The sequence below is a fragment of the Pyricularia pennisetigena genome, chromosome 3, assembly GCF_004337985.1.
Source record: "Pyricularia pennisetigena strain Br36 chromosome 3, whole genome shotgun sequence".
Classification (NCBI taxonomy): domain Eukaryota; kingdom Fungi; phylum Ascomycota; class Sordariomycetes; order Magnaporthales; family Pyriculariaceae; genus Pyricularia; species Pyricularia pennisetigena.
The window spans coordinates 6,228,525-6,248,042 of record NC_043742.1 but is presented as its reverse complement, the minus strand read 5'-3'; the positions used below and the strand labels follow the sequence as shown (position 1 = coordinate 6,248,042).

Genomic DNA, 19,518 nt, shown 5'->3' with positions numbered 1-19,518 from the left:
TCCGAAAGTCGGCCGCTCCTACCCACTTCACGGTCGCGGGCCCTTCTGCCGAGCTCGGAGCCATCAGGCGCATGAGGGCCCCGAGGCTACTATGAGATTACACTGCAGATGGAGCTCCGAAACGGAACAATATCCGAACCAAGCGACTGGAATGAATTCTGTCTAGTAAATATCGCAGATACAAGCAGCTGATTCTTTTTTGCCTCTTTTTTTTTTTTTGCTTTTCTTTTGTTGTTGTTGTGAATCTATGTGCATTTTGTTCCATTCCAAGGAGTCTCCTACCCCTAACACTGAAACTATCTCGACTTGTCAATTGTTACAACAAACTTCCAAGTGGACCGTGACTCTCCAATTACCCCCTATTATTTCCTTCCAGTACACAGCACGCCAACCGCAATGCCAATGTTTGCAAACAACCTCATACGAAAAGCGGCAGCGGGCCAGCTATGCAAGGCAGGCACAATAACCCCCCCATCCCTTTTTAGCAGCAAGAACACCACAGTACTGACTGACAAATGCTTCCGCCCCCCACGAAACAGGCCTTTGGCGTAAAAGTCATGGCCCACCCGACGATAGCCACGCTCGTCAAGAACGCCGGCTACGACAGCCTCTTCATCGACCTGGAGCACTCCAACCTCAGCATCTCCGACGCCAGCATCCTCAGCCACGCCAGCCTCAACGTCGGCCTGACCCCGTTCGTCCGCGTCCCCCACCAGTGCGGCAACGGCTTCGTGCAGAGGGTGCTGGACGGCGGCGCCATGGGCGTCATCTTTCCCCATGTCTCTACCGTCGGTAAGTTCTTGAAAGATAAATAAAGAAAAAGAAAACGTACAAGTCGTCTGCACACGGACCAAGCGCCGATGCGGATGTCGGGGACATGTCTAACAGCGGAACCCACGCCATCTTTTCCCCTTGCCGTCGGTTTTTTTTTTTTTTCTTCTTCGCCAATCAGAGGACGCAAAAGCCGCAGTATCCATATCCAAATACCCACCGCAGGGCGTGCGATCCATGACGGGCCAGCTGCCCATATTCAACCTCGAGGCCGTGCCGCAGACGACCGTGATCGCCGAGGGCAACGCGCCGTCGGGCTCGACGGTCCTGGTCATGATCGAGGACGGGCGGGCCGTGGCCAACGCCGACGCCATCGCCGCCGTGCCGGGCGTCGACGTCCTGCTCATCGGCTCCAACGACCTGGCCGTCGACCTGGGCGCGCCGGGCGCCTTTGCGACGCCCCAGTTTCGCTCCGCGCTCGAGGCCGTCGCCGCCGCGTGCGCCAGGCACGCCAAGATCTTGGCCCTGGCTGGCATCTACGACCAGCCCGAGACCCAGGGATGGGTCGTGCGGACCCTGGGGGCCAAGTATCTGCTCTGCCAACAGGACACGGCCGTGGTGGCTTCGGGGGCCGCCAGTGCCTTGAGGGCGGTCGAGCTCAATGTTGAAAAGTCGGCGAGTTAGTCGGGAACAACCAAAGAAGACCTGAACTTGCTGTATTTTCTTCCACCGCTGTAAATCCTAAGCACATTAGCAGATGTAAATAAAAGAAAAAAAAAAGAATTCCCAGCCAAGTCTATTCCCAATGCAACGCAGTGTAAACCCCCAACCCATTCCGGAAATGAGATGACAGAAAAAAAGAAGAAAAAAAGCAAAAAAAGCAAAAAAAGACAGAGCTCAGCCTCACGCTCGTATATGTACAATGCTATGTAACCAGTGTATCCAGAACTCTCCTACATCACACAATCCGGCCATCACAATGTCCACCCCTTCTTTTCGCTGAGCCATTTGACCGTGACGAGTCCAGTCTGCACGCGCATGCCAAACCGCGCATCGAGAACATATGTTTCCCACTTGGCCACCGTCTCGAGCAGAGCGTGACATTCCACCGTCTTCTTGCGCCGGAACTCTTCCACCTCGTCGGCGTCCGTTGGCCATCGCTCTGGCCGGCAGACGTCGTCCCAGGCTAGCATTGCCAGCTCGTACGTGGCCGATGCAAGGATATAGTCATCCTTGTTTCCACCTTTGCATGTGGCACTATTGAGACGCGAAGTGGTGTTAGTATCTCAACGTGCCCCACAGACATAAACGCAAAGAGAGGACAAGTAAAATCTCAGCAATAAAACGTACCGATCATAGGCCGAAATTTCCAGCAATATCTCCTTGGCCTCATCGCCCCGTCCGGCATGTCTCAGGAGCGCGGCCTGCCCAACACTATAGATTGCAACCTCGTCATGTTCCTCCTTGACCTTGGCAACCGTCGCACTCGACGTACACCTGTCCCACTCCAATATTGTCATCGCCTTCTCAATGAGCTCCAGGTTCATGCGCTTTCCGCCGTTCCAGAGGTATATCATCTCTGCTGCCGGGCTGGGACCTATGGCATCTGCCAGGTCGCATTTGAGTGCTGTGGCGCGCTCTTCCCACTTGGCCACCTTGCGCATAACAAAAACCTCAAAGGGCATTTGTCGAGCCATGAAACGCTTGCGGCCGGCCGTGGTGGGTGCCTTTCGGAACAAAGTCTCGGCGCTCTTCTTGTACTTACGAGCGTTGGCAATAAGCTCCTTCTTCCTGATGTTCTCTACATCCAACCCATCCTTTGTCGCCGTGACCACCTTCGCATTGCTTGCCTTGACGTCATTTTCCAATTCGCTGCTCTCGTCTGAAAGCTCGGATAGCCCACCAAGCTCGTGTACGGCATCCCTGTACATCTCAAGGTGGGCGCAACCGGCAATAAAGTAGTAAAGAGCATGGCTCCAGTCGTTGAGCTCGACCATGCGCATAAAAGAGCTGTGCATCCGCGGCCAGTCCAGGAAGCATATCGAGCTGACGGCCAATTCAAAGGTGCTCAAAGCCGTAACCTGCCTCATCTTGGCGTCGCCGCACTTCTCAAGCATCTCGATGCCCTCCTTGAGCTTTTTCTCGCCGATGAGAACCCGAGCCTGTTCCATCCGCCAGAGGCCGGAAGCGGGATACCGCTCGCGCATCACGCGGAGCAACTCAATACACCGCCCGCGAGGGTAGCCCACAATCTCATCCGGTTCCGCAAGCTCCGCCACGTCGCGCTCGCTGGGGAGGACGTCTGCGAATGCCAGCAGGCCGTGATAGTATCCCAAAAGCAAAAGCCCTGCAACAGCGCCGTTCATGTTTGGGTGAGCAGCGCTTTGCCAAAGCATGTGGAGGCCCTTGTCCCTGTCACCGCGGAAGCCGATTATACCCAGTAGCCGTGAAAATGCGGGTGGCACCATGGATAGAACTAGCATGAGACTTCCGTAGCACATGTTGATTGCGGAATGAATAAAGATGTCTATCGGGTGAGTGAAGAGACTGCCATCGGAGGCTCCATCCGTAAACTGAGGAGGCGGACCCGGCGAGGGTGCTCGCGATGTCGACAACGACGGTACCTGAGACTCGACTGCGGATTTGCTGATCTGAGACTTGCTGTCTGTGTCGTCGGGTATTTCAAGTGCTTGTAATTTTCTCTCCAACGTCGCCGCCTCAGTCGCCGGTTGAGTTGTCGAGCTTTTTGTGCTCGTGTGACCATCATAGGTGACATGTATCGGGGCTTCAGGTGACACCTTCTCGTCGGCATCTACGAATTCAAGATCGCTGTCTTCATCTTCTGCTGCTGCCGGCTTCTCGCTGCCGGAAGCTGTTGGTGATTGCTCAAAAGGGTTACCCTGAGCGCTAGATGCGCCTTGTTCTTTCAAAATCTTCTCTTCTGCAGCAGATATGCTGCTCATGACGGCCATAGCCTTTCGCAGCTTATAGAATGCTTTCAGCGCATCTGTGAGGCTCTCATGGAGAACGCTGACCACAGCGTTCATCAACAGCGCCTGAGCGTACACGATAGCAAACTCGGAGCCGTTAGGAAACAGTCTGCCGTCCGTCGCAGGCTCTCGCTTCTCGGCCTTGACCTTGTCGTTCCACGACCGCGTCTCGCAGTCAGCAATGCATTTCGAGGCCTCAGCCATGACGTCCTTTTCGAAGCCGAGGATCGAGCGCATGAATATAGAGACACCCAAGCCCAGCAGGTGAAATGAGCTGGGATCTTTGCGCTGTCGCAGATGAGCCTCCGCACTCTCCGGATCATCGTTCATAATATGAGCCATAGCCTGCATCGCATCGCTTAAATCTGCAAGTTCCTGCTGCTCAGCAGTCATGACGGCCCCTTGAACTCCCGACGGTGGTGTTGTGGCTCTTGATGGTCCTGCCGACGACTTTGGTGTCGTCGTGGCCGAGCCACGGAACCATGACCGCAGCGACATTGTGATTATGCCAACAAAAAAAAGAATAACCTTTTTTGTATGTCGAGTATTACCAAACAACCTCCCACGTTTCGCAAAACTGAAAAGAGTGTTGACCTCAAGCCAAGCTGGAGGCCAAAATTGTCGCGTGCCCAGTCCCAAGGAACCAAGGTGCTTGCAGATGCATGCAGCCCAAGGTACGTAAGAAATATGTGCGCAAGCCAAGCTATTAAAGAGGGACAAGTGATGGCAGAGCTGACTGGTTTGAGGTTGAAAGAGAGAAAGAGACAAAAGTGGAAAATGTAAATAAAGAATTCTGGTACTTGTTCATACAGAAAAACGTGTCCAAAAAAAGATGAACGAAATTCCTTATCTGCGAGTTTGACAAGAATGAATGCTATAATCTTGTTATGGTGCAAGTATGTTTGCGAAAGTGACCAGTTTCCACGGATGTGTTTCAGGGTCCTGGAGAGACACCAGAGAGACCCTGCTGTTGACGATGACGGATACGATGTGCAAGGATTCGCCTGTTAGTCAGCCAGAAAGAGGCCTGCAATTACGACTTTTGACGGACGAACTTGACCTGGTCGAGACAAGTCTGCATTTGGGGCAGATTGATGGTGACGTCGAGATTGTGTCCTGGGGAACGTAACCCCGCCGGCAGCGTTGCAGATCAGATTTTTGCTCTAAAGAGTGTCGGTAAAATTTCTCAAATCGAGGCAAAAGATAAGAGAAAGAGAAATCAACAAAAAAGATGAGGGGGTTCAGTTTAAGGGGGGGAAATGATCATGAAATAAATGAGGCCTTTATCGCTCCAACACCAAGCCACCCACGCGCCAGCCATTGCTAGCAATTCACTTCAGGTGTAAGAATGTGGGACGGAAGCTAACTTGAAAGTAAGCTAATTCGACCTTTCGACCGTCTTTGGTTGCCATCATTCCCGCGGGGTCCAATACCGGACAGACTTTTGACCTCAAGTGCTTTCACTTTGTTATTCCGGGGGGTCGCTAACTAACCAACACGCGAAGGCGCCCAAAGGGAACAAAACGGTGGGCACCAGTGAGATTAGCACGGCGCGAATGTGTCATTAGCGAATCCGCATCAGATCTAAGTGGGCTTGGGAAAAAAAAAAGACACGAGAGCAGCTCAAGACCAGTAGGAGAGAGATACTGGCTGCTGGTGGAATGATGTCTTGTCTCGGTTGTCCTTGCTTCAGTGTGTTCATCGAATATGTTTGAATTGAGTTCAACGGAACCAAGGACTATGAAGCGCGTGAAGCGCCAGCAAAAGTCGCCCCCCCAAAAAAGTAACAATACTCTCCCTCGCCTTGACACTAACACTGTGCGTGCTCGAATGGGCATTTACCTGGTCCCCTAACCCTGGCCGCCCGCTACCAACAACGTACCGAAGCTAGCCTGGATTAGCATCAGACAAGGCGGCAGGGAGCTGGACCACTAGGCAGTGTCCGACGACGTAGACGTTCCCCCAACCGCGACCCAAGCTTCACTCCGCCATCCATCAAACCACCCCACCACCACATCGCGCTGCAACGACTCTTGAGGACGACGGTGATACCGGAGAGCCTACGCGTCATTTGTCAAAAGTCGATAAAACAGCACAAGAAACCCACAGGCCACCATGGCGTCGTCAACACAAACTGCCCCTCAGAAGAAGGAGGATAAGCCCGCCGACCAGACATCCAAGCTCGAGACCCAACAAAAATCAGCCGCGCTCGAGGAGGACGACGAGTTTGAGGACTTTCCGGTCGACGGTACGTTATGAACGACTGGTCGGACGGCGAACGGAAAACGATGTTGTTTCTACGCCTTGCCTATCCCGCCGCAAATCAAGGCGATCATCCACTTTCGTACATGTGACCGCGCAGACGCTGACGCTTTCTTACGAAAACAAACGACAGACTGGACGATGGAAGAGACCGAGGCCGGCGCGAGCAACGACGCCGCCCAGAAGCACCTGTGGGAGGAGTCATGGGATGACGACGACACAAGCGATGACTTCTCTCAGCAGCTCAAGTACGTCGTTCCAAAACCAAGGCGTGCACATGGCGCTTGCACTAAATCTCTGCTATAAATTTTGGTCGATCGTTGCATGTTCAACTACTAACAATTCTTCACCATCACAGAGAAGAGCTGAAGAAAGTCGAGGCTTCAAAGAGGAGATGAGTAACGGGTTGACGAGTATTAAAGGCGTTTCCCTGGGCACACGGCATCGCACGGGGCGCAGCTACAAAACATCATGGCTACGAGAAAAAAAAGGATAGAGACAGATGTCGAGCGGGATTAAACCGCCACCCAAATAACATCGTAATAGACGCCGTCAGAATCCCATCGCATATGACCATATATCAAACCGGAGTGACCTGAGTGCATATGTCGTGGGCGCCTCGGATACACCCCATGGCGCTTTGACAGCCACTTTTCACTGGTATGTACTATTTACTTCAAAACGATGGTATTGCTGCTCATAGATAGGAGGTTCTACTGGACATTGTTCTTTGTTCATCAAATTGTCAGGGAATCCTTGTACTTGCAGTAATTACAGGCCACTCACAGGCCACCACCTTTTTATTCTTCAAGTCCAAAATTCCTCATTGGCCACTTACTTGCTGCTGAGCGCGGTGACACCAGGCAGTTCCTTCCCCTCAAGGAGCTCCAAGCTGGCACCACCACCAGTCGAGACGTGGCTGAGCTTGTCCTCAACCTTGTACTTGGCCGCAACGGTGGCGGTGTCACCACCTCCGATAATTACAATCTTGCCCTTGCCGCAGCCACTAACGACAGCGTCAAGAGTGGCTTTGGTACCCTTGGCGAAAGCGTCAAACTCAAAGACGCCAGCGGGGCCGTTCCACAGAACGGTCTGCGCCTCGTCAATGGCGCCCTTGAACAGCTCAACACTCTTGTCGCCGCAGTCCAAACCCATCCAGCCCTCAGGAATGCCATCTTTATCCGTAGCAGACCCGGTCTTGGCGTCAGCAGCAAACTTGTCAGCAGTAATGAAGTCGACCGGGAGAACGACCTTGACGCCCTTCTCTTGCGCCTTCTTCATGAGCTTAGGTACGGTCTTGGATCCTGCCTCATCGAAGAGCGAGTTTCCAATGGCCATGTCGTCGAGCACCTTCTTGAAGGTAAAGGCCATGCCACCGCAAACGATGAGCGTGTTGACCTTGTCAAGCAGGTTGTCGATCAACTGGATCTTGTCCGAAACCTTGGCACCACCGAGGATGGCCAGGAAGGGGCGCTTGGGTGACTCGAGGGCCTGTGCAAAGTAGTCGAGCTCCTTCTTCATCAGGAAGCCAGCAGCCTTCTGTGGAAGGTCGACGCCAACCATGGAAGAGTGAGCACGGTGGGCAGTGCCGAAGGCATCGTCTGCGGAGAAATGGTTAGCACTGCTGGCCAATTATACTGTATGCGGGATGTCAATTCCACGGCTTACTGATGTAGATGTCTCCCAACTTGGTGAGGCCCTTGCGGAACTCGTCGACCTTGGCCTTGTCAGCCTTGGTCTTGTTGCCATCCTTGTCCTTGGCGCTGCCCTCCTCCTCGATGTGGAAGCGCAGGTTCTCCAATAGAACGACGTCACCCTCGCCAGCCTTGTTGACGATTTCCTCGACCTCAGGGCCAACACAGTCAGGAGCGAAAGTAACCTTCTTGCCGCCCAAAAGCTTCTCAAGCTCGGGGACGACGGGCTTGAGCGAGTACTTGGGGTTGGGCGATCCATTTGGCCGACCGAGATGCGACATCAGGATTACTGTCTTGGCGCCATGGTCGAGAGCATGCTTGATCGTTGGCACGGCGCCGGCAATACGCTGGTTGTTGGTGATGTTCTTGTTCTCGTCAAGGGGAACGTTGAAGTCGACCTTTTCAGCGAGGTAAGTCGTGCTGTCAGTTTCGTTGCGTCTGAGCATTGAAGGACGAGTAGAAGCTCAGATAAAGCTTGTAAGCTGTCTTGGTTTTGCATGTCACGGCACTGTCCAAACTTACACGGATGAGCACCCGCTTCCCCTTGACATCAACGTCCGTGATCGAGAGCTTGTTAGCAAGAGACATGGCGGATTGTCGATAGCTACTTTTGTTTTGTGAAACCTGAAAATCAGAAATTGAAATGAGATGGATTCTAGGACTTGAACAGGTTCTGCGGTGTATGTTGGGAATGGATGTGAGTGAGGTGACAAAAGTTATCGGGAGTTCCAGTAAACGCGTCGAATATCTATGCATAGCCCCGCCATCGACAGCTCTTGCTTTCTTCTGGAGCTCCAAATTGGCGCACCTGCCGTTGGGGAGGGGTTTGATCGTAGTGGGGCTCAACGTTGTCGAAGTGATTATGACGTAAAATGAACTGCCGTTCTTACTGGCGGGTTTGATTTTATTTGCAACAGAAGTGGCAGTGCCACTGAGACGTGCCCTGCATTCGGATCTACATTGGCTACAATATTTTGTGCTTGATCGCAGGCAAAATATCTGCACCTTTTGACACTAACACAGGTCTCGTCTGGGCCGGCAAGGCCAGCTCAGGGGTACATTCTGTACAAAGCATGGGTCTAGTCTAAGTAAAAGCTATCTCCAAGCTCAACAATGCACGCAGTCGAATTGGATTTTAGCGAATGACTCAAAAACTACATACAACGACAAGTGACATGGGCTTTGTACAGTGGATTGAAGAAAAGGGAAAGACAAGAAGAAAGAAAAAAAAAACGAAAGAAATTTTCTAATGTAAAGCAATCATTGCCATTGGTCTCGTTTGCGCTCAAAGAAAAAAAAAAGAGAGCGCAAGTCCACTAACCAGCGAGGAAGATGCACCGCATCCTCCGGTTATCAAGCCAAGAACGCCGTAAGAAAATCCGAATATGCTTGCATGTACCGTGCAATGCTTGATATGATCGCAAAGTACCAAAAAGGTGTCGCAAAAAGGCTGCCAAACAATTTACTGGCACGTTATTGGATGTGTATAATAGTATAACAAGAGTTGCAGCCTCAGCGCATCCAAGCAGTAGCGCTTGTCATTCCGAGACTGCAGCACCCAAGACAGAAGAATAGTCGTGCCTGCGGTGCATTAGGAGAGGCGTAGGTTGGGCGAGTCGGGGTAGGCATGCGGTGCGGGCTGGGCGTCCTCGGCAGCGTTACTAAGGGACAAGTAGGCTGTCCAGGCAATACCGACGGTTGACACAAACGGCTAGAGAACACATACAAAGTTAGCAGGACTGTCATCTGCAAATAGCTGCGAGGAAAAATTCTTGACTCACCAGCTGGAACTGAACAGGCATTAAGCGGAAGTTGATGACCTGAACCGCAGGCCAAATCGCAAAGTTGGCCTTGAGCGTCGGCACATACATGTCCCTCAGCTTGTTCTGCACAGCTCTCCTACCGCCACCCTCGGCGATCGTCATAGCAGTGAAGAAGGCGGCGATGCCAAACGGCGCAAACACCAGCTGGTCGAACGCCACTCTCTTCATCGCCGGGCCAAAAGCAGCCGTCTTTGTGATCGGGAAGGTCTTCTCCAAGAACTTGAACCACTTGAACTGGACCGGGGCCATGCAGAAGCCGTAAGCCATGAAGCGTGTCAAGCGCTCAAAGTCAAACGGGGGCGGGAGAATACGTGAGTCCGGGATAAGGTCGCGATCGCTGAGGGGGTTCTTGCGGTCGAGTTCCTGGATCTCGATGGCGATAGGGTCGTCTTTGGGGTTCGGATGAAACGGACCCTTTCGTGCGGCTCGCTGCTTAACAGCGGTTATAGTTTGTGCGACGGTATCTGCTATGCCTCCCAGGACCGCGTTGGTGACCATCATCGTGAGAACTTTTGACAGTGGTGCTCTAGTCAGTAAATTCGAAGGTTTGTAGACACGGGGAACTGGAGTAGAATGTGTGACATACTAGGACGCTCCTCGTAGTACGCATTGTAGCGCGAAGTAAGCCTAGCAACGAAAGCCATCTCGACGAGGAATATGAGGAAGTGGAGGAGGGGCTGCGAGTCGTGATCGCAATGGTTAGCTTTGAATGCGTGTTGCGAAAGTCCAGGAACAGAAGAAGTCGTGGGCGGGAAGCAGGTTGGTAAGTGACATCAGCATCAAACACCCCTTTAACATAGGAGTGTGTATGCAAGGGGGAAGCTGATATCAACTTTTGTGCCGGCGTATGGATATGAGCACGTTAGACGAAGCATGTTTCTGTTACTTACCACCCTGTCGAAAATGTATTTAGAGTTGACCGTACGAATAATTCGTCGGCGGTTTAATTCCCAAGTCATTTTGAGTTATACAACAACAAAAGAAAGAAATAAAAGCGGTTCGGTTTCAGAGAAAAGTAGACCCAGCTGGTCTGGTCTGGGGGTGATGATGTATTCTACGGTGCCGCTTGTTGGCTGTTTGCCAATGCGATAACAGAAAATCGACGAAAGTGTCCGAAATGGACCCTTGCAGGGCGCGCCGCTTAGTGAACCGCCCAACGCTTGAAATGATCGATGACGACACGCAGCTGGTCCGGTGTGGGTGCGAGGAGTACAAGCGGGCCCTGTGTGTTCCCTAATCGGGGATGGTGAACCAACGTCGCAGACAAAAAGTGACGTCCCCTAAGAAGCCCGACGCGCTGCACTGTTCGTTGATATTACAAGTTGTATCGGGTGCTCGCGTGATGTTTTGATGTGTTGATGGCAAGGAGAAAGACAGAAAATCTTTTCAAAGTTACCGAAACGTCCGCAGCGCAAGTTTTTGTGGAAATGCCACGCACAGCACAGTTTAAAATCCCCCTCAATTCTACTGTAGCGAACGGTATTCACGCCTTTGCACCGCCTCAGCTATTGATCCGTCCGATCCACAAGTTGTAAATGCTTATTTTTAGCCGGCCCTGGCAGGGCCCAAAAGGTGCAGGCAGTACACATTATCAATACCACTCGAGGCGCTTGTATGCGTGTCATTATCAGATGTGCTGATTTAGTCGTACTGCTGATGTATCAAACACAACACGGCTTCTTCCGAGTCCGAACACAGGATTTGAGGCCGGCAGGCAGCCAGCGGAAGTAGAAGAAATTTGTCTTATTAACTACTACAGTTGCGCCACAGATGTAATGACGCGAGATCATCCGGTTGGATCCAGATGGATCTTGATCTTCCAAGTCTGCGATGGCATAAGAAACGTAACGAGACTGATCTACAAAACATTCGAATCATATTCACAAAAATAAACACTTTAGAAGGAAATTTCAAAACATACTGATGACTTTTCTCATTATGACGTCTAGTTGCACCAAAACCACCTTTGCACACAAGATATTGTGGCAGAGCATGCGCCGAGCTCAAGATCTTTCGCCTTCTATGCATAGCCATGGGGTATCCTTTTTGCACTCCAGAAAAAGCGTTGTATCCCAACCCATTAAATGGTGACTTTTCTCTAGCGAGGAACGCCTGCCAACCGTTGTGGTCAAACTTGACGATAAAAAAGCAAGTACAAGGAAAACACATGCAGACGAATCGGACCAGCATCGAAGTACTCAAATATGATTTTTGTTTCAAACAAAAGGAAAGATATATCAAGGATAATCTTTTGGGAAAAAAAAGGACAAATTGAGAAAATTAGGCCAAGGCCAGGGATGACCGCTCCGACCTTTGTTTCAAGGTCGGCCAATCATGCCGTCCTTGTACGTCTGTTAAGTTGGCATACTCTGCCGGTCCCATGTCAAATGCGATCATATCTGCAGTGACCGGACGTCTGAGATGCTCCGTTGCCTCTTGTGCGCCTCGTTGAGGTTGGAGGACGCTTTACGTTTCTGGGCAACGCTGTCCAGAGGACTGCTTATCATGTGCTGGTATGCACTGACTGATGACTTGCGCCGTCGCACAGGTGTCAAGGGGGCTGTGATGTTATTCAGACTGTCACTTCTGACGCCCCTGATTGGGTTCGAGTACCCATTAGAGAAGAGCAACGACTCTTCAGTTGCCATGTCGCTCAGGATGAGTTGCTTATTGACCTGATCGCGACGGAAAGCCCCGACCTTTTCGGAATTACGATCGAAGTGGGCCAGCAGCGGGTGGATGTCGCCATTGCCGTTGACTGTGGCATCGCTGACTGAGCTAGCGGCGACAGAATGACGGCGCCCTGGAGTAGGCGTTGCGCCGCCATCATTCTCATCTTCCGAAGGATTGGCCGTCTCCGCCTCATCCCCGGTGTCATTAGAATCAAAGATGAGGAAATCATCCAGCTTCAGGTCCTTCTCGCCTTCGTCGCCAACAAAATCCATGTTCTCGGATCCAGTGGAGTCATCCGAGTAGGACATGGCATCCGAGTTGAGAGGATAGAATGCCTCCTCCGGCCCAACGGGCAAATTGTTCATAAAGTCTCCCATGGCATTGTTGGAGAACATGGCGCCAAACATCATGCTCCCCGAGTTGCTGAGAATTGGGGACTGCTGCATGCCAATCATGTTGGTAATCTCAGAATCTTGCCAGTTGAGAGACTCTTGAGACAACTCCAAGCGCCGTGTCTTGGACGGGGTGAAGATGATCATCTTGCGAGTAACAGGATCCATAACGCCCACGGGCTTGCTATCATTGTTGTCCAAATCGAAATGCCCGACGCGGGGCTTGCCAGCTTTGCTGCGAAATCGCTGGATAGAAGTTTTGGCGGCCTTTGCTGACTTGGCCGGACTTGCAGTGTCTGAATCTGACGAGCCATCAGCGGTCTCGATGCGACGGATTTGTTTCTTGCGGATGAGTGGCTCTGTAGGTATGTCCTCTTCCGTGGTTTCGCCATCCGCTGAAAGTTGGGGTATTCTATTAGCAATGGTCGACACCGTCTAGCCAGTCTTCATACAAACTCACTCTCATAACCGTCCAGAGACTCCGAGCTATCATCAAGCTCCTCAATATTCCGGGCGGGCGTGGAGGCCGCACTTGCAAGCTGACTTCCAGTGGCATCTTCTGTAACCAGAGAGCCTTGGGGGGCGAACATTTGATCATGCGCATCTTCAAAATCCCAGAAAGAGCCGACACTAGACGTATCGTCGGGATCCTGCTCAACTTGACGGCGAAAAGCAGGATCGAGCGACGCCTGCTCAACAAAAATGTCGGGGAAGAACTCTTGGTTATAGTCGGAGACATCTGACAACGTGTCATCCGAATCAGAGTCGGGAACGCCTGTGAAACGGACATGCCGCTCCACGGGCTGTTGCTCGACGAGAGGTTGATCTTCAGGGTCTGATACTATGCCATTCCACTCTGGGAGGTCGTCTTCCTGGTCGTCGTCTTCCTCCTCTTCTTCTTCCTCGTTTTCGTCGTCGGCCTCATCTTCTTCATCCTCATCCTCGTCGTCGCTGTCTTCAAGTTGTGGCCGAGAAGAGCTAGCTGTGTGCTTTGGTTGCGTCACACGGTTGATTATATGCTCTGCCTCGGCCGCGTAGACATCCTCCTCGTCGTCATCCTCATCATCACTGACATCCTCAACGGCGGAGTAGCCTCCATCGTCGGATAGATCAAGCGAACTTGATGAGGTGTCTGAGCACCGGCGTCGCTTGACCGGTGGTTTGACCGGAGCCTTCTTCTGGGGAAGCTTGAGCCGTATTATGGTCCTGCTCGCCATGATGGGGTATGTGCAGGGGTCGATATGTAAGAGTAAATATCGGGATGGTTTCTCGTCAAGCCACAAAGGGCGGTGAAGGGCTGAAGCTACAGGCTTCTGGGATCAGGGACCACAGGCTGCAGAATCCAGGCGATGTTTGGGTTTAGGTCTCTGCTAGCAATGCAGAGTACCAAATCTGGTCAACCCTTGCCGAGTATGAGGGTCTCGGTTGGAATGAACCTTGTCGTGATGGTAATTTCATACAAAGTCGTTGAGCGCGAGTGATTCAATCTCACGGATTTCAAGTCAGGTCTTCTAGATTTGCTTTTCACAGCAGAGGCTTCCACGCGCGGGAAATCTTGTTGCTGGCTTGTCTCGACTGTTCCCCTGTTTTCAAGTGGAAGTCGAGGGCCCAAGGACACGAAAGCCGTGGGTAACGTTGTCGAGAGGAATTGGCAGAGTTGAACTACTCGTTGAGGCTGCTGGACTGCGGAACATGCCTGGAGAAATCGGGCACGTCCCGCAGTGGGGGTTCACAGCTCAGCGACGGCCGAAGGCATCTTGAATTCTCGACAATGTTTCTGTAGATGTTACGGGTTCTCTGGTGTATGATTGCGACTTCGTTGTCTTTGGGTTTGAGGGGGTTTGGTTTGGAACGGAAGAAGAAACTCAAGAACAACGAACGGGAGGAGGGGGTCGAACTTTTTTTTCTGCTCGAGCGAGACCCGGGCCACGGTGGGGTAGGCCCCGGCTTGCATGCGGCGGGACCCACCTCGGAGGAGTTGCCAATGCCTCCATTGGCGTCGCCGAACTCCAGTTTTAGCTGAGCGAAAAATACTTTGGACATGCATCACCTTTTGCGGGCGAGCCTCCCCACAGTGGGCTCCCAATAAGCCATATGAGCGGGATGATGCGCGCATCAAAATCCTTCGCCATTGGCCTGAATTCTGTGGATACCTTACTTTTTTCGGGGTCGTATCGTCACGTTTCTTCACTATGCCAGCAAGCGACTGTCTGACCGCTTTTTTGTCCAAGATGACCAAGATGCTATGGAGATCCCTTCATGTCCATGTCGTTTCCAGTTTACCAGCCCCGCCAGGATGGCTGAGTATTGTGTCGACTTGGTTAAGTACCTTGTTACTCTAGCTAAGGCCCTACTACCACGTACTACTTACTTTACTACTGTCAGCAGTAGTTTACTAGGAGCCTAGCTGGAAACTCCTTTGAAAAGAAGGGTGAACTATCTATGTGCGGTAATTGTCCGAGCAAGTCACTATGATTCACCTGCATACTTCCGAAATGGGGTACGGTATAAGCCATTCACACCTTCTTAGGTACTCATCAGTCGGACAGAGTTCTCCCTGGCTTGTTCGATAACACAAAGCCGAGACGAAGATCGTCTAGTCTAGAATCAAGTAAACCAAGTACACAGCGGACACACTTCTCTTCTTTTAGCCAGTTTTCCGTCTCGGCTGCAGACCCTTGACGCACTCTATGAAGCATTGTTGCTCATTGATGCTGCAAGATTCAAGGGGCTTGGGCCTGAATCATCCGTCGGCCAAAAGTAGTGCTTTTTTTTTTTCTGTCTTAGCCCCATTCTAAATGCGGGTTTGGTTTTCCAAGCATTCCCTCGTTTACCCTTGTGATGGCCCCACAATAGCAGCTTGAGCACCACCTCTGCCACTCGGAGCCTGCCGCAGCTGGGCTGTCGCCTTCATGCATAAGTAATTTACCTACGCCTCTTGCAACCATCAACCTAGGAATATGCTCTATGAGAATGAATAAGGACTTTTTTTTCATAGTACTGGGAGCAGCTGCTATGAAACTCTTGTAATTCGTTTCCATAGCTTCAGCTACACAACGGGACCCAAAGATTCAACCCGAGAGGTGGATGCTCAACGAGCTCCTTCCGTTGTCATAATTCTTATTCTTGACTCTGTCCTTGCCACCGCAGTCGCCATCGCTAATGATGGCTGAATGACTCAGAGACGTATGAGCAAGCTGCAGATTTTCTCTGTCCGTTCACTACGAATTAATTTCCTCAACTTTTAACTTTCAGGACGCAAAATTTGGCTCAAAGTACAACGACGAACATGATTGCTGGGGCTTTTGGTTGAGGTGTCAGCAAGTGCAGCAATGGGTCTGATCAGGTTCTAGAAGATTACTACTATAAACTCGTCTCACAGACACAAGCTCAAGCTTGCCTTATCACAAGCACAAGTTCTGTGATTTAATGAAAGCACAAGTGTCACAGTCGCCTGAGATTGTGGGCGCTAAGAATGTTTTACCTGTCAGGTACGTCGATAACTACAGTGTGTTATACTATACTCCCTTGACTCCGTACTCGCATTGAAAGGCCATTGGCGTCGGCACGTCATCTGAATTTTGTTTCTTCAAGGGTCTAGCCAAGATAGTACACGTACCTAGCGCTTGTTGATCCACTTTCTCGATCTGCCCCACCAACACAAAATTGGCCCACCTGGTTGCCTTGTCCTGTACTTGGTCGCAAGTCGAGAATGGTTGCTGGGCGACCATCGCTTGGGCATTCTGCCAAACAATTAATTACAGTAAATACAATCTTGAGCGGCCACAAAGAGACGGGCGGTTACCTGCATGTCATCGATGGGGACGCATCAGAACCTGGTGGCTACAAATCCACAATCAATTTGGTCACGCCGAGACTATCGACGCAACTGACTGACATTACTGCTTCAAACTTGTCGGTGTACAACGATTCTCACGTCGCGCTCCATCAACAAATTATAACGATTCCTCCACGTCGTGATGGAAGCTCCGTCCGCTACAAAGGACAACCTCTTCAAGGTTTTCCTGCGACTCCGACCGCCTCCTGTCGGGGTCGCGCCTAGTGAGCGCTTCCTGACAGTTGAACCGCAGAGTTCGGATTCGACATCATCTACGCCCACTCACGTCACGTTGACGCCGCCAAGTAACGCGAGAAAGCATGCAACGGAAAAGTATTGTTTCACCCAGGTGCTGGAGGAGGATGCATCCCAACTCGACGTTTTTCAGGGTACTGGAGTGATTCCACTCATCGAAGGGGTGCTGGGACCCAATGGAGGGGATGGTACAGATGCACTTTTGGCGACGTTGGGTGTCACCGGTGCCGGCAAGGTACGGTCAACTTGCACATCTACTGGCGATAACCATATTTGGGAAATTGCTGCTCGGGTGTCCTGACTACCGGCTAACGTTCTCCTGGGTCAGACACATACGCTTCTAGGCTCCAAGACGCAGCGAGGCATGACGCAGCTGTCTCTTGAAGTGCTCTTCCGCTCTATCGGCCAGAACATCGCTACCCCTGGCGCTTATCCACCACTCGAGACCTCAGTGGCAGCTTACGATGCGTCAGAAGCAACCATTCTCTCAGCCTCTGCATTCCTCGAGTCTGTCTTTGCCGATCCACACGGTCCATCGCGCTCGAACTCAAGAGCGCCAACTCCCATGATTGTAGGCGACCCTAACATACCACCCCGACCAGTTTTGGCTTCCCAAATACTGGCAACTACCAGTGTAAATGATCACCAAACACAAAGCAATGCTGAGTCCCTTTATGGAGGGGCTCTCCCAGGAGCCTTCCCCGAAAGCCCGAAAAGTTCTCGGATTCTTCGGCGAGGAGACTACATGACTATGTCTTCCCCGGCACCTTCCACCCCTACCAAGAAGCCTGGAGGGTTCTGTGGTCCAGCGGCCACGATCAGAAGGGAGAAACCCCCAAGCCAACATTTCATGTCGGCCACCATGTCCACTATTAAGAGAAACATTGTTACTAAGTCTAGCCTCTCGCCTTCAAAGGGTGAATCTACAGCTCCGCCCGCGACGCCCCGCCGACTCCTAAACCGGCCGTCCTCATATCCGACGGTTCCTGATGTCGGTGCCATCAGCGTCTCTTGCGATCCTTCTGCCGAATACGTCGTTCTCGTGTCGATGTACGAAGTTTACAACAATGCGATTCACGACTTGCTTACGCCTCCCATCCGGTCCGCTGCCACAAAAGAGTACCGCCGACGGGCTCTGCTTTTCAAGGCGACCGAACTTTCACCTGACCGCAAAGTTGTTGCCGGATTGAAGAAGGTTCTTTGCACTAGTCTGCAACAGGCTCTTATGGTCTTGGAAGCTGGACTTCAAGAGAGAAGTGTTGCAGGAACAAACAGTAACCGTACCTCTTCCCGAAGCCACGGCTTTTTCTGTGTCGAAGTTAAAAAGCGCAGAAAGAGCAGGCGACAGGGTCATGGTACCGAGGCTCCTTGGGCCGGCAGCACATTTACCATTGTCGACCTGGCAGGAAGTGAACGTGCTCGCGAGGCCAAGACCACGGGAGTGACCTTGGCAGAGGCGGGCAAGATTAATGAGAGCTTGATGTATTTCGGACAATGCTTGCAGCTCCAGGCGACTGCTGGTAACTCGGCAAAGGTATACTTTTCTTTTATTCTTTTCTTTTATCCCTTTCTTGCACTCCGGCGTAGAAAGCAATATGCTAACCATACTTGACCCGATAGCCGACAAATCTCTCATTCCGCCACTGCAAATTGACAGAGATTCTATTCTCCAACAATTTTGCTTCGAACGGGTTCAACAAGTCGTATTCAGCACGACGCGCTCCCCAGAAGGGCGTTCTGATTGTCAACGCCGACCCTCATGGCGAATTTAGCTCCACCTCACAGATTCTCCGGTACAGCGCTCTGGCTTGTGAGGTCATGGCACCACGGATACCATCCATCACCCAGACGATCCTAGCAGCCGCCGCAAAAACGATTCACCCTAACAGCCAGAGGGAAGCTAATAACTCGATGTTTCTTTCATCCTCGCCCATTTTGTCGTCTCCTGCTTTGCATCACAGGCCGTTCTTCCCCCCAGGTAGTGTGGCTGGCTCGTCAAACTCAGTACCTCAGTACAGCGACAACAGCCCCAATGTGCAAAGAACGTTTTCACCAGTCAGCAACTCCTCCTCGGACGAGCGGGCTACTATGGAGGCAGCAGCTCTGGAAATCGCGAGGCTATCGGAGGAGCTCGAGTATATGCGATCGTCATACGAGACAGAACGGGCAAGACGTGTTGAGGCAGAGGATCAGCTGTTGTCAGTGGAAGACCGCTTACTAGACCTTGAGCAGGAGATTCGCGAAGACTGCGCGGCCGAATTTGAGCAGCGTCTTGCCGTGGAACTCGCAAGGTGGAAAGCCTCGATGGAACTAGAGAAGGAACGAGGCGAGGAGCACTGGGACCGCAAAATTGAGGTCTATGAGCGTGCTGCGAACGTGCAGGTGCTCGCAACTGATGGCGACGAGAACGATGGCGACAACAAGGAAAACGTCCTCATCGAGAACCTTGAGGAAGAGAACGCCCGTCTGCGCCGTGAGGTTCAAGTGCTCAAGCGTGAGCTTCTAGGTCGGAGTCCGACCAAACGCAAGCCACTGGCCGAGAGGGATGATCTGGCCACCGAGGATATGGCAGCGCCGCACCAAACGGGGGAGAGTCTGCACAGCAAGATGGAACAGCTGAGAGTCAGCGAGAGCGGCCGTGCAAGCTCAGCTTCCAACTCGAGTCGAGCGACCGTCCAAAGCACTGCTGGTGGAAGTCCCAGGAAAGTGCGCAAGCTGGTGGCCAAACGGTGGGATTTATCTGCAGCCAACGACGATGGTTTCTGACCTCTGGAGTTTGACTTCTCCTCGCAGCCTCTATCCGGGACTGCGTTATCCGAA

The 19,518-nt window shown here is 51.9% G+C and overlaps 7 protein-coding genes across 7 annotated transcripts; 3 read left to right on the top strand and 4 right to left on the bottom strand.

Annotated features, from left to right (window-relative positions):
* Window positions 1-362: 362 nt before the first annotated feature.
* On the bottom strand, window positions 363-903 carry PpBr36_03440 (uncharacterized protein; the record flags this gene model as incomplete). Its single annotated transcript, XM_029890612.1, has 2 exons — window positions 363-799; window positions 852-903. The coding sequence occupies 2 exons, from the start codon at window positions 901-903 to the stop codon at window positions 363-365; spliced, it is 489 nt and encodes a 162-aa protein (XP_029753381.1).
* Window positions 540-1,455, top strand: PpBr36_03439 (uncharacterized protein; the record flags this gene model as incomplete). Its single annotated transcript, XM_029890611.1, has 2 exons — window positions 540-792; window positions 953-1,455. Coding segments are annotated over 2 exons (756 nt in total), but the record flags the coding sequence as incomplete, so codon positions are not given.
* Window positions 1,456-1,745: 290 nt separating this feature from the next.
* On the bottom strand, window positions 1,746-4,259 carry PpBr36_03438 (uncharacterized protein; the record flags this gene model as incomplete). The annotated part of the gene is made up of 2 exons (XM_029890610.1): window positions 1,746-2,028; window positions 2,122-4,259. The coding sequence occupies 2 exons, from the start codon at window positions 4,257-4,259 to the stop codon at window positions 1,746-1,748; spliced, it is 2,421 nt and encodes an 806-aa protein (XP_029754228.1).
* Window positions 4,260-5,876: 1,617 nt separating this feature from the next.
* On the top strand, window positions 5,877-6,421 carry PpBr36_03437 (uncharacterized protein; the record flags this gene model as incomplete). Its single annotated transcript, XM_029890609.1, has 3 exons — window positions 5,877-6,009; window positions 6,157-6,271; window positions 6,382-6,421. The coding sequence occupies 3 exons, from the start codon at window positions 5,877-5,879 to the stop codon at window positions 6,419-6,421; spliced, it is 288 nt and encodes a 95-aa protein (XP_029754225.1).
* Window positions 6,422-6,857: 436 nt separating this feature from the next.
* On the bottom strand, window positions 6,858-10,499 carry PpBr36_03436 (uncharacterized protein; the record flags this gene model as incomplete). Its single annotated transcript, XM_029890608.1, has 5 exons — window positions 6,858-7,624; window positions 7,692-8,115; window positions 9,499-10,049; window positions 10,127-10,217; window positions 10,431-10,499. The coding sequence occupies 5 exons, from the start codon at window positions 10,497-10,499 to the stop codon at window positions 6,858-6,860; spliced, it is 1,902 nt and encodes a 633-aa protein (XP_029754224.1).
* A 1,434-nt stretch (window positions 10,500-11,933) lies between these two features.
* PpBr36_03435 (uncharacterized protein) lies at window positions 11,934-13,822 on the bottom strand (the record flags this gene model as incomplete). Its single annotated transcript, XM_029890607.1, has 2 exons — window positions 11,934-13,000; window positions 13,066-13,822. The coding sequence occupies 2 exons, from the start codon at window positions 13,820-13,822 to the stop codon at window positions 11,934-11,936; spliced, it is 1,824 nt and encodes a 607-aa protein (XP_029754227.1).
* Window positions 13,823-16,585: 2,763 nt separating this feature from the next.
* On the top strand, window positions 16,586-19,464 carry PpBr36_03434 (uncharacterized protein; the record flags this gene model as incomplete). Its single annotated transcript, XM_029890606.1, has 3 exons — window positions 16,586-16,933; window positions 17,027-18,232; window positions 18,319-19,464. The coding sequence occupies 3 exons, from the start codon at window positions 16,586-16,588 to the stop codon at window positions 19,462-19,464; spliced, it is 2,700 nt and encodes an 899-aa protein (XP_029754226.1).
* Between the last annotated feature and the right edge of the window lie 54 nt (window positions 19,465-19,518).